Below are 12593 nucleotides of genomic sequence, written 5' to 3' on the forward strand. Positions count from 1 at the left end.
AAATTAGTTTTTGAGAGCACATGTAGAAGTTGAACATATTGCGCTGCAGAAGCAGACCTTGTAGTGGAAGTTTTCATCCTCAAACTTCTCCCCGTAGATGCTCTCGCCCCCCGTGCCGTTGTGGTTAGAGAAATCACCTCCCTGGATCATAAACTTCTTGATGACTTTCAAATAAAAGAAAATAGATAAAGCAGAGTAAAAACCTCAGAACATTTCATATTTTATAAACTGTATTTCAAACACTTAACAAAATTATTGTAAGGTAATATTATTTATGTAGCAAATGTTGAGCAGTAAGACAGTTCAAAGTGACAATTTGTAATAAAAATGAGTGTCCCATTCTAACTAGAGCAGTGGTGCCCGAAGTCAGTGTTCTAACTATCTGTGCTACCCATGAATCCGTCCTACCTTGTGGTAATGCCCACAACGATGCTACATCACATACTGCTTATTCAGCAGATTTCTTATCAATACATCCTACCTGTGGAAGTTTCGTCTGTTTGATTTTGTGGAAGATTAAGGTAAGTTTTATTTAATTTATACCTGGCTTTAAAACTGTGTCCCTGTACTTTAAAATATTTTAGTTTAATAACACTCTTTTTTTATTAAACTGTGCTAAATAGAACATGTTGGTAGTGATATTATTTGACTTTGAAGCTGTGTCTATGATGTAATATTGGTTTATATTAAGCATATCTTATCATTTCAGGTGCACAGTGACCTGCGCAGTTCGGTGGACACATTGTGGCTTCGCTGCATATAAAGTCTGTCATTAATACAACATATTAATGAGAAAAAAAGAGTTGTGGTGATCTATATTTATAGATGTCTGTGTTTAATTTAATTTCAATAAAAACCTGTTTCCCCTGACTGATACTGTTTATTTAAAAAAGCACCTGTATTTAAAATATTTTTTTTTTAAAAAGGATAACAAAAGGACTAGTGCATACATCTATAGCTTTTCATTTTAAACGGGTAGGATATTCAGATAAAGGAAGTGATATTCTTGTGGTTTCGTCATGTATATAAATTGTTATAATGCTATGCTAAGTATAACTCCTAAGCTTCCACTTCCGTCCAGTCACTCAAATACTGTTATCCAATGTATTTAACATTAACACAACCGTCATGTTTAGAAACATGACGGTAGCAGCTTTGGACGCGTAGCACCAGCAGACATAGCTATCTATCTGTGCTACAGTAGGGAAATCTGACAAGGTAGCACTGATGGTCAGAACCTGTTTTAGTTCTCTCCCTTGTGGTAGTAACAACCTTTTCAGCATGTCGATGTTCTTAGGCCTTCTAATGAGCCATCAATTGATCCAGGTGTATTAAACTAAAGAGTGCAGGATGCCGGCGATCCAGGACCCACTTTGAGCACCACTGAACTAGAGTGTTTTCGAAATAAAACTTGCCACCTGAATTAGTATTATTTGATACTTTACCAGTTGAAATCCACCATCTATGCAAAATGCATCAATTCAAGTATAAAAAGAAACTATACATGTATTGCAATTTTTATATTAACATTTGAAGTACAATTTGTCAAGAAATCCAATAACATATAATTAATGCGTCAATTACAACACATTTTCACCTGTTTTCCTATAAAGCATTACCAATATTTAACTGTTTATTTCCAAATATGGCTAGGAATAGTTTTTCCTGTACCTACTGCAAAAAACAAAGGACTTTGTACTTTCCTTAAAAGGTTATCACAACTAAAACTTGCGACTTTTAAATAAAACTGCCACCAGCAGTACTTCAATCCTGCATCAGAAGGCATAAAACATGTAAAGGATTGTAATATGGCCACATATTTAAGAGAAAAGTGCCGACTTTACGAGCTACATGTCATTATGTGTCTCTGTAGGAACTGTCAAGAAAACTGGCATAAGGGTATGAGATCTTTCCAGGCACACGCAGAAAAAGATGCATAAAGGCTTGGAAGAAATAAAGTAATCCTGTAGTTTGATTAAAAGTTAATTAAGTTGAATAAGTCTGAATACTATGAGTATAAGTAATCACTCCATAACTTTCTGCAAAGAATCTCTGATTAATGATCTGTAATGACTTAAATATGTAATGATTATGTTAATGATTAACAACATGGAAAAGTGATCTATTTTCAATGAATATGAAGTTATAATCATCTGAAATCAATTTAACAAGAGGTTGAATGTGTTTACTGAGTTTTAATAGATAAAGTGAGTTATAGAATATAGAAGAGACGAATGTGCAGTACAGCTCTGAAAACAGGAAATGTCGCAAGTAGTTCTGAGCAGATGGCCAAGAAGCACAGGAAGAAAGGAGAAGTACAGGAATTTCCACTGTGGTCGGCAAGCGGGTTGAGAAATGTAGGGGCTTTTTCATGAGAGACAGCAGATGTGGAGAAAGTCACGTAGACCAAATCCTCCCATACACACACAGGGTGGGGAAATGTATAAAAAGGGACCGAAAAGAGGAACCAGCTGTTCCCAGTCCGGCGGCGCTGAAGGAGAGACAACTCACAGAGGAGCAGATTGAGCTACGGACCGCACTTCAGAACCACGGGGAAGCTCGGACTTCACACCGCTAAGAAAGGACTGGGTCCCATCGCCCCATCTCTGGTTCTTTATTTGACCATTGGTCTCGTCTCAACCCAGCACTTTCAAACTCTGCAACAAGACTTGGAGGAAGGACAAAGGTCCCTCAGGGATGAGGAACTGGGTTTTGCAAAAAGATTCGGACCCGTTCTGCTTTGTTACCTTTCTAAGGAGGATTTTTTCCACACGAGATAAAGACCTCAACCAAGGAGGCTAGAAATTCCTGTTGCCAAAAGATCCGCCATCATCTGGGTATGAGTTGAATCTGCTCATTGAAATTCCATTTCAGAACTTGCGACTTAACTCTTAGGGAAAGGAGACAGAGTAGTATGATTGTACATGTAAATTTTATTACACTGTTTTTGATCTATATACGATTGATTATTGATTTGTATGTCGCATATCCCTGCTTAAGCTTGCTTAATAAATTTATACTACAAAACTCTAATGAGGTTGGTGGACATTGGAATTAATAGAGTCATTTAATCTTTGTCCAGTTCTTTTAATTAAGGTAAAACTAATGTACATGATTCCAGTAAATAGGAGGCTTCATAATTTCCTTTGGTGAGAGTAAATAATGACCCTGGGACTTACATCTAAGTCACTAAACATAATCTAGCCGATTCCAAGTGCAAGTTATGATTTAGAAAGTGGGCTACCGTTAACAGAAGTGGTTATTGGAATTATGCAGCTGCGAGGGCTACTCAGCTGATTGTTTCTTAACTGTAAAGGGTCATAACTTCTGGATTGGAGGTAGTTAGAGCTAGACGAACCACTTTCGCCACCAGTTTAAATAGATTATCTCTTATAGAGTACTCTTAGGGTAATACCCAGGACTCAGAGATTTTCCGGACCTGTTAGACGGAGAACTGGTCAGTAGGCAGCCCTGGGGAGTAGTGAGGAGTGGGCGGGGCTGACTATTGCAGGATAACCTACAGAACGAATATTGACAATAACTGGATAAATAAATTTACTTTCAAAGAGTTAAAGCTCAAAAGGTCAACAAGCCAGATCAGCTTGTCACTGTTTATAGTTTGAAGTCCAACATCGAACATCTATGTTAAAACTTACTGTAGCTACATGAGCATAACTTTCATTGCACACCCTCCACAGATACAATGTGTCGCTTCACTGGGACAGCCTTCAGCTATTCACCCACCATACAGAGGTTCTAACTTCAAGGTGTCCTCCTGACTCATTCAACTCAAATGTGAGATCAAATGAAAGGATGAGGGCTGCTTACTTCTGTGGAACGGACATCCCTTGAAGTGCAGCGGTTTCCCCGTCGATTTTCCGACGCCTTTCTCTCCGGTGCAGAGTGCCCGGAAGTTTTCAGCAGTCTTAGGGGTGACGTCGGCAAACAGCTCCAGAACAATGCGGCCGGCTGAGGACAGAAAAGCAAGAAAAACAGCTTCAGATAGAGGACACTTTGGGTAAAACTTTGATAAATCGCAAGTAGTTGTAAACATGTCAGCTAAATAGTTAAATCTTAAAACTGAATTTAAGAAATTTTGAATAGTTCATGAATTTGCTCCATCATTTGTATAATTATACTGTACAAGCTGTACAGTGAAATATATCCAAGTAAACTCTGTTTTAGGCTATGCAGTGACTGAAAAGGACTAGACCGTAATAAATTAGATTTAAAAAACAATAAAACAAGAAAAAGTGCTGGGACAGTTCAACACTAATATATTAAAATCAAGCAGATTTAAGCAAACTTCAGGAGGATTACTGCTATATAATATAACATGTTGCCAGCTTAGGAGAAATTTGACGGTTGAGGTATTCAGATCATTAAATGCATGTTAAGGTGCTAACATTGTTTGAGTGGTGACTGCAATTTGTATGTATTATGAATGAATAAATGTGTGTGGACATGTACGTATCTGCAACTAAATTTTCATGTGTAAATATATTGACTCAAATTTTGTGTCAAAGTATAACACAAAATATGTTTAGACAAATGGATAAACTGATTTGAGACAACTTTGAAAAAGAAACTTGGGGCGTGCCGTGGTGGCGTAGTGGTTAGCGCGACCCATGTTTGGAGGCCTTGAGTCCTTGATGCGGCTGTCGCGGGTTCGACTCCCAGATCTGGCGACCCCCCCCTTCCTGTCAGCCTATTTTCATATAAGGCACACTAAAGCCCACAAAAAGACCCCCTGGAGGGGTTAAAAAAAAGAAACTTGAGGTTTTTACCTCTCCTTTTGGAAAGGAATATCAAATGAAACAGTGTCCATGTTTGAGTTTTTGTTTTTTTATTACTATTATAAGCCTTTATAAATTAATATTTATTTTCCTTGAGGTGCTCTAAACAAAAAATGCAATCCTAATCTGTTCCAGAACATTTTCAGACTCATGGAAAAGCGATGGTGAGAAAAAGGGAAGATAATGATGGACAAACAGACGAGTGGACGGACATATGGATGGAAGAACAAGCAGATGGACTGAAAATGAACAGATGGAAGAAAGAACAATGCACAACCAAATGGATAATGATGGACAGCTAGGTGAAAGAATAGGATGGATAATAGATGGACTGATGAATGGTAGAAATTTATAGTGAATGATTAATGTACGGAGTGAAGGTAAGATGGATGAATGGATGGCTTACAGAGAAAAAGTATTTTTCTTTCCATACTCCACTTTTTTCCAATTTAATCCTGACTTGGAAAACGTGTAAAAAAATCCCTGCTTTTTCAGACTGCTAAAGAACACCGTGAATTCCTATTTTAACTTCAAATTTAACTCAAACATGATCATAAAACCGTAATAAAGAAAAGAAAAAGTATGAACATTATATCGACCTGATATACTTTCTAAGTATGACTTATTCACACCATGATGGCAGGGAAATGCACTCCCAGATCTTAATAATTAGTCATAACTACTCAATACAACATTTTTTGACTGAACTACACTGGTTTACCACCATTCTTTAGAGATTATATTATTTTTAATCCAATTTAAAAACTACGCGTGGCTTTACAACACTAGACTTTAACTGTGAAACTTTATCATCATTCTAACATGTTTATTTTATCAGCTTCATTTTCTTTTGACTCCTTAGAAACTGGAAAAGCTTCTGGAAGTCACTGGGACGGATGTAGCTAACAGGCTAACAGTTCAATTAGCCGCAGAACGTGCTGCTACATGAGTTCATTTAAAATAAAAAACGGACCTTTTTCCCCGTCGATGTCAACGTCGAAAAAAACGCGAGGATTCTCGGGGTTGGATGGCTTTTCCGACGGTACTGGGTGAGACATTTTAAGGAGCAATCGTTGAACCTAAACCTTGTAAAACTCGACACCGGCGCACTGGAGCCGTTGACGTTATGAATGAAAGGCATACGCAACTTCCAACTCGACGCTTCAAAATAAAAGCCAACTGCTAACTGACACATTTCTGACAAACTCGAAAAATCATCTGGTGTTTCTGCGAGAGCAGTATGTTGTCAGGTTCTTTCATAATCTAGCAGGAATCATACCCCTAATCCTTACTGGGCCGGTTGTCAATTACAGGACAACGGAGAGAAACACAGGACAGAAATGAAACGCACTCATCCATGGCCAGGGAAAACCAGCTAAGAGTCAAGAGTCGGGTACCAAGAACCGTGCGTTCTTGGTACCCGTCAAGAACACACGGACGTATAGTGAGTGCCTCCAAACGTGAATGCACGATCATTCTGTTGCAAGGCAAAAATCCTACCATTATCTCGCTCCAGTGTGTGTTATAACATTAGCAAATGTTATATTAGCAAAGCAATGCACCCCATAAACTAGAACACAGCGAGAGAAAAATAAATTTCACTATAAAAAGAATGCGTATACCACAAAAGCATAGATACAAAAAAAAAAAAGATCACACGTTAGAATACATGATTTGCCGTTTTACAGTCTCAGGATTTTCTTCTCAGAAATCGTCACTGAAGAGCAAAAATAACTTTTCATGCAATATTAAATTGAAATTCAAAATTATTTTCACTTTTGTGGTCAACAAAAAATTTAATTTGAAGTAATTTTATTTTCTTGATTGAAAATATTCCTCAACTTGCTCCGGTAAATACGTGAATTCGTGACGTTATTTCCTTGTTGTATGAGGGCAGTGAATTTACAACATTGGGCAAACAATGCCACGAGAAAGTCTTTACTAATGGGTCTCAATGTCTCATCAATGTATGTCTATTAAATCCAACAGGACTTTATTCGTCTGTTTAGTTTTTTTTGTTAGTTTTGTTTTTGTAGTGAGAAAAATACTTGAGATGAGACTCAACTACCTTCAAAGACCACTGGTACATTGTTCCCATAACTGCTGACACAGCACCAGTTGATCTCCTTCTCCATTATTTCCTCATCTGTGAATAAGACCCTGTGAAAACTAAACTCCTTCTAAACACCCAGTCCAGGAAAGTCAGTGAAAGATGTAGTTCACAGTCTGATGAAACACATCATGTACATAATGGAGAAATTAGATCCTAATGCCTCCGAAATGGATAACCACAAGACTTTGGCTGCACCTAGAAATTTTGTTTATTAAGGTTACCTAGAGAATCACTGACAAGAGCAACCTTGGCAGAGTCAAGCTCTCACCAAAGACGAGCCCGACTTAGTCCCTTAGAAATTCCCCAAAGACATGATTGAATACCTTTTCCATGTCCACAAACTCGTGTAAACTGGTTGGGTGAACTCCCATGCACCCTCCAATTAAAGAAGATTAGTAGACACATTTCAAGCTGTCCTGTCTCAACACATTTAGTCACAAGATGCCCTCAGGTGGTGGCAGATTATGTCCAGCACCACTGAGGCACTGATGTCATCCTCTTGGCTCATATTGTGGAAATGTATGGTTTTTCAGGTGCCAAAGAACTTGTTCTGTTATCTACAGCAGACATAAGAGGATGTGACGCTGGGGCCTGGGGATGGATTAACAGGTGCTTCTCAGATGATCTGAAATGTGTCACTGTTCAAGTGTGACACGAGCAGAGGAGCTCTGAAAAACAACACCAACTGGAAGTCAATGATATTTCTGTAGGTCAAGTCCAGTTTGAAGAATTACTTATATTCTTCAAATTTTGACACTTTCAGACCTTTTCTTGGCTAGTTTATATGATCAGTAATGTATAAAGCTCAGATTTCGTAGATATGGTCATAATATTACATGAACACAGCCACAAACTTGCCATGAGCTTTCAGACGTGTGGAATTTTTTAATATCATCTGATTGTTAATAAAGCCACTTTCACATACAAGTTGGAGGGTGTGGATAGACTCGATTCTTTATACTGATTAGGAGATGTTTATTCAAATTGATGGATCTCATCAAAACGCAGGTCCTTGGCTCTCTGTGGGCGGTGGAATACCATCTGCTGTTTGCTCTAATTGTTTTTGGAAAACTTGGTGTTGACTTTTTCTAAGTCATCGATGTTCCTTCTGAAAGAAAAACAGACAGGAAACCATTGGAGGGTACAGGAAATAAGAGATACAATGCATTTGTTATATAGCATGAATAGTTTTAATGTTTATTAACAAGGCAGAGTAGTTTTTAATTCTTTTTATTTGTTCAAAGTTACGTATTTGTAATTTCTAATAGACATTTATTATGATCCTAGGAATTTACATTTGCTCTTGTGTTATCCCATTAATATAACTTTTCAATATAGGCAAGTTTTTAATTAGTATTGTTATGCTTGGCAAAATCTCCAAAACCAAATGAATGCAAACTTGAGCCCATGCAGATTTTGATGTTTTATGTTTGTCTTTGCCTGTTTTTTCTCTCCTATTTTTTACCATTGCACCAAATCACTGTACAATTTTTTTTCTTTTTAGGGCCACAGAAGTCTGACCTCTGGCTCGTTCACCCATAAAAAATACTCTTAAACTCAAATAACTGTGATTGCCTTCACACCAGATTTAACACCGACTTAGTCTCCAAGTTTTTGACAGCTTTTTGAACATCTTTAGAATGCAGCACAGTTAGAAAACCTCACGACAATCTGAAGGCAATCATGACCCAATAAAGCATGGTTGCCTTAGTACAAGGTACAGTTTTATCTCTACACCTGTCTTAACTATGCTACTATCACAGGTACTACATCCCATAAATGGATATTTATTAAGACTGTTATCTCCATATTTTACTGAATTTCTCTTTCTTAAAATGACATCATGGCAAATGTTCTTTAACCTTCTTAGTGATAATTTGGATCATATTTAATGTCTATTTATGGATCTCTTTGAAGAGAAATTGGTCACTTTTTCAAGTGAAAACCATATGAACAAATACTGAAAAATTCAGACCAACAAAACGCTTTTACTTTTGATGCTTCACATTAATTCAAGTTTATTCATTATTAAAGAAAAAATAACTTGAATCTCATCAATCATTATCTTTGTTTTCCCACAGTTTCTTCTTGATCTTCAATGACATATCCCAGTGTTTCGCTACATCAGTCTTACATACAATATATTTTTCTATTTGAGTTTCCTGCCTTTGTGTTTTTAGTGATATGCTTTACTGCTTCACACGAAGATTAATGTACTGCATAACTGTGCAAACCTATTTGGGAACAAGAACGAGAGTAATTTTTCAGAGCTTAATATCAGAGATAAATAAATGAAAGATGGGGAATACTCACCCAGTGGCGGCAAATTTTTAAAAGAGAAATCCTTCAAATATCCAAATAGAACAAATCTAACATTCTTCAAGCTCTCTAACAACACCAGTCGGATGAAAAAACAACAACTATAGAAACACACGACACTCTGTCCATCATCATCCTTCAGATGTGCTGCCAGCAGGGGTTCTGATCAGAGTAAATATGTCACTTTCAAAATCTTCCATAGATAAAGTGGGGACTGTTAATACAAGAGCCCCACTAGAAAAGTCTAAATACTGAAAAAATAGATTTTGTATATTAAAGACCATGAGACTTTACACATTTGTTTTCTCATTTTATTCACTTTTTTCAACTCTGCAGAAAATCCAGTGAATGAGATGCATCTCAATAAACTGGAATATATGTAAACTCAAATTAATCATATTCACTACACAGAGAGTAATATATTTCAAATGTTTATTGATATTAATTGAGATATAAACAACTCACTTACTCCAAACCCATATTCTCAGACAATTTGAATAGTACATAAAAAGAAAGATTTTAAATACAGGAATAAAGATTCATTGCACTGACCACTTGGTCAGGGTTTTTTGATGCTTGAATAACTGTATTATTGCACTACAGGTTCTGCGCAAGTGTTCAGGGAGTCCATATTAATCTAAGAGAAGCCTTCAGGTCATCTACATTGTTGAATCTGGTGTATCTCATCTTCCTTCTCACAATACTCCATAGATCCTTTGTGGGTTTGTTGGCCAATCAAATCCAATGATAGCAGACGCAAGATAACAGTACTTCTGGTAATATGAGCAGATGCCAAGGTTTCTCATGAAATCAACATTTCCTTAAAACTTGGACCTATTTAACCTATTTAACCTGCTGTACTTTATCATCTTCTCAAGGTTTTCTGTGTTGTTTGTGCTTTACATATTTTCCTTCCACTCAATTTTCCATTAACATGCTTAATTGCAACATTCTAATCAAAAAGCCAGCTTCTTTAAAAATGGCTTTCTTGGGGAGTGTGTCAATGATGGTCTCCAGACCAACTATAAAGTCAGCTGTCTTCTCCACTATTATGTTGTTCATAGCTATTGCAGTATTACTAATGTTCCAATTTTAAGGAAATTTGATTTTATTAGCTATGATCCAACACATCCCTTTGTGTGCATTGAATCTTTATAATTTATTCAAGTTATGCCTCGCAACATACAAGAAATAAATGCCATTGCATTTCATGAATATTTTTTTTGTAATATGAAAAATGTAACATGTAAATAAACCCTCCAGACAGTTTGGAGGCTGTGTGTCCAAGTTCGTTCTGCTGATTTTGTGTCCATGGCTTGAAGCGCTGTGTGTTCTCATTAAAGTGGAAATGTTGCATTATGGATGAGGAAACAGGTAACATGCAATCCAGCTAGCTCAACACTGTTCAAACATCATGTACATATACCATGTTAATGTGTTTTAAATGGACAAATTGGGACCTACTGGTTCATCTGAAACTTCTGAGTGACTTTGTCCTCCAGTGTTCGCCTAATGTCAGTTTTCTGTCAGAAAATAAAACAGTGAAATTTTAATTATCTTGGATCAGGATCCAGACTTGATAAATAATCCATGTGCCAGTCCTGCCTTGTTACAGAGAAAATAAATTCATATTTCATTATCTCCTTCTGTTCCTCACAATAAAGCTGATTGAGTTTTTTTCCCACATCAAAGTTTATGCCTCAACCTACTAATTAGAATCAGCTCCACAAGGTCATGTTTATACCTTAATTTGCATGTTGCTGAGCAGCCTGTCTCCATTCAACAGCTGGTTATACTGCCATCCCCAGCCCACCTCGCCCACAAAACTCTGCCTGGGCGCAGGTGGGGGGCCGTCAGGAGCAGCTCGGCATAAATAACTTAGATCACTGGTTGCCTCTGGAGAAGTGGCACCCACACCAATGTAGAGTGGGAAATAATTTGATCTCGGCCTGTAGTCTCCAATTCCATCTGGACCTGGTGAGAGTTCAAAGTTATGAGGAATGAAATTGCGTCCTTCTTCAATTGTGATCTGTGATTAATGGTGCCTGTGGTTGCATTTAGCTGAATGGGACCTGTTATTGCGTTGAGGTTGGAATTATTTTTTTTAAAGACTGCATTTTGTGTTACTCGGTTTTATCTTTTTCTGATATCAGCTTGTTTTTGATGTTCTGAAACATATTGGACTAGAAAAAGCAAAAACAAAGGAAGTGGCAAACACTTTCTCACAGCATTGTAAGTTGCTTGAACTCTAGTTGAAATGTTAAGCAAGGAGAAGAATCTCATTATAGTAGAAGAAGCAGTTTCCACGTTTCATGCCACGCAATATTCTTTATATTTTTTGGTTATCCATAGAGTAAATATCAAAAGTGCAGTAACAAAAATAATTTTATAATATTGGTAAAACAGATATTTCCCAATTCTTATGTTACTATCTTGTTCTTTGATCACAGAAAATTGTCCTTTAAAACTTCCTTTCAATCATTTGAATGCTTAAAATCCATGTTATTTATTCATTTATTAGACTATGTCATCTTACAGCTACATCAAAATTGCTTTAATTTAATTTTTAGCCTTTCAGAGTCCCAGCTGAAGGAAACACATCAAAGGCACATTGTGAGTTAGATTTTCCTACCTGTGAAAAGGATCCTCTGCCCATACCGTGTCTCACCTGAGTTTTTGTTACTATTCTGCATCATTTCTAACTTATTATATCTGGAGTTTAGAAAGTGCTTTCTAAACCCCCTGATCGACTGACAACATGAGCTCAACGGTCCTGTCCATGGGTGTTATGCCTGGCTGTAATACAACCAGTGGTTGTCATGGTGCCACTGCCTGCGGCCTACTTACACTCTACAGCCAGGAAACCAACATTATCTACTCAGCTGTGCCCTTATCTAAATATCTGTGATATTATTCATACAAATAGATTTGCATGTGGAGAGAGAGGCACATCAGACGGTCTCATACATACTTAACTATTGTACACCATTCAAAAGAAGTAGTTTTTGAAAGGTAAACATAGTTACGACCTTTAAACTACCCAAAAGAAAGTTTTAATGCGAAGATGTCTAATTTTGATTGGTCAAAAAATGATCTAACCTGGGGTTTCTTTTTAATAAATATACATTCCTAAATATGAGCTTTTAATGATTCATTTATGTTTTGGCATTTTACGTAATTGCATTTAAATAATTAAACTTATACGTAATAACAAACATGTGTTGGACTTCCTAGTCTTTCGTGGAGTTTGGAGGGGTTATATATGCCATTGTTCATTACCTTTACGCCTGTAATTCTTGACAACGTCACTTGGTGGCGCCAAAGCACTACCTTTCCCACATTAACATCCCTCGCTCCGTCCTTTG

The 12593-nt window shown here is 37.0% G+C and overlaps 2 protein-coding genes across 2 annotated transcripts in view; both read right to left on the minus strand.

Moving 5' to 3' along the window:
- ppid (peptidylprolyl isomerase D) overlaps nucleotides 1-5933 on the minus strand; it is an 11667-nt gene extending 5734 nt beyond the window's left edge. Inside the window, exons 1-3 of the mRNA XM_032554911.1 lie at nucleotides 5770-5933; nucleotides 3829-3969; nucleotides 58-164 (exon numbers count right to left, since the gene is read on the minus strand). Coding sequence (XP_032410802.1) covers nucleotides 58-164; nucleotides 3829-3969; nucleotides 5770-5854 — 333 coding nt within the window. The 5' untranslated portion in view covers nucleotides 5855-5933. The remainder of the gene's footprint in view (nucleotides 1-57; nucleotides 165-3828; nucleotides 3970-5769) is intronic.
- A 97-nt stretch (nucleotides 5934-6030) lies between these two features.
- spmip2 (sperm microtubule inner protein 2) lies at nucleotides 6031-12004 on the minus strand. Its single transcript, XM_032554912.1, has 4 exons — nucleotides 11861-12004; nucleotides 10973-11202; nucleotides 10693-10751; nucleotides 6031-8017 (listed from the first exon to the last, which is right to left on the minus strand). Exons 1-4 carry the CDS (start codon nucleotides 11922-11924, stop codon nucleotides 7963-7965), a joined length of 408 nt encoding a protein of 135 aa, XP_032410803.1. The 5' UTR covers nucleotides 11925-12004; the 3' UTR covers nucleotides 6031-7962.
- Between the last annotated feature and the right edge of the window lie 589 nt (nucleotides 12005-12593).

This window comes from Xiphophorus hellerii, chromosome 23, assembly GCF_003331165.1.
Source record: "Xiphophorus hellerii strain 12219 chromosome 23, Xiphophorus_hellerii-4.1, whole genome shotgun sequence".
Classification (NCBI taxonomy): domain Eukaryota; kingdom Metazoa; phylum Chordata; class Actinopteri; order Cyprinodontiformes; family Poeciliidae; genus Xiphophorus; species Xiphophorus hellerii.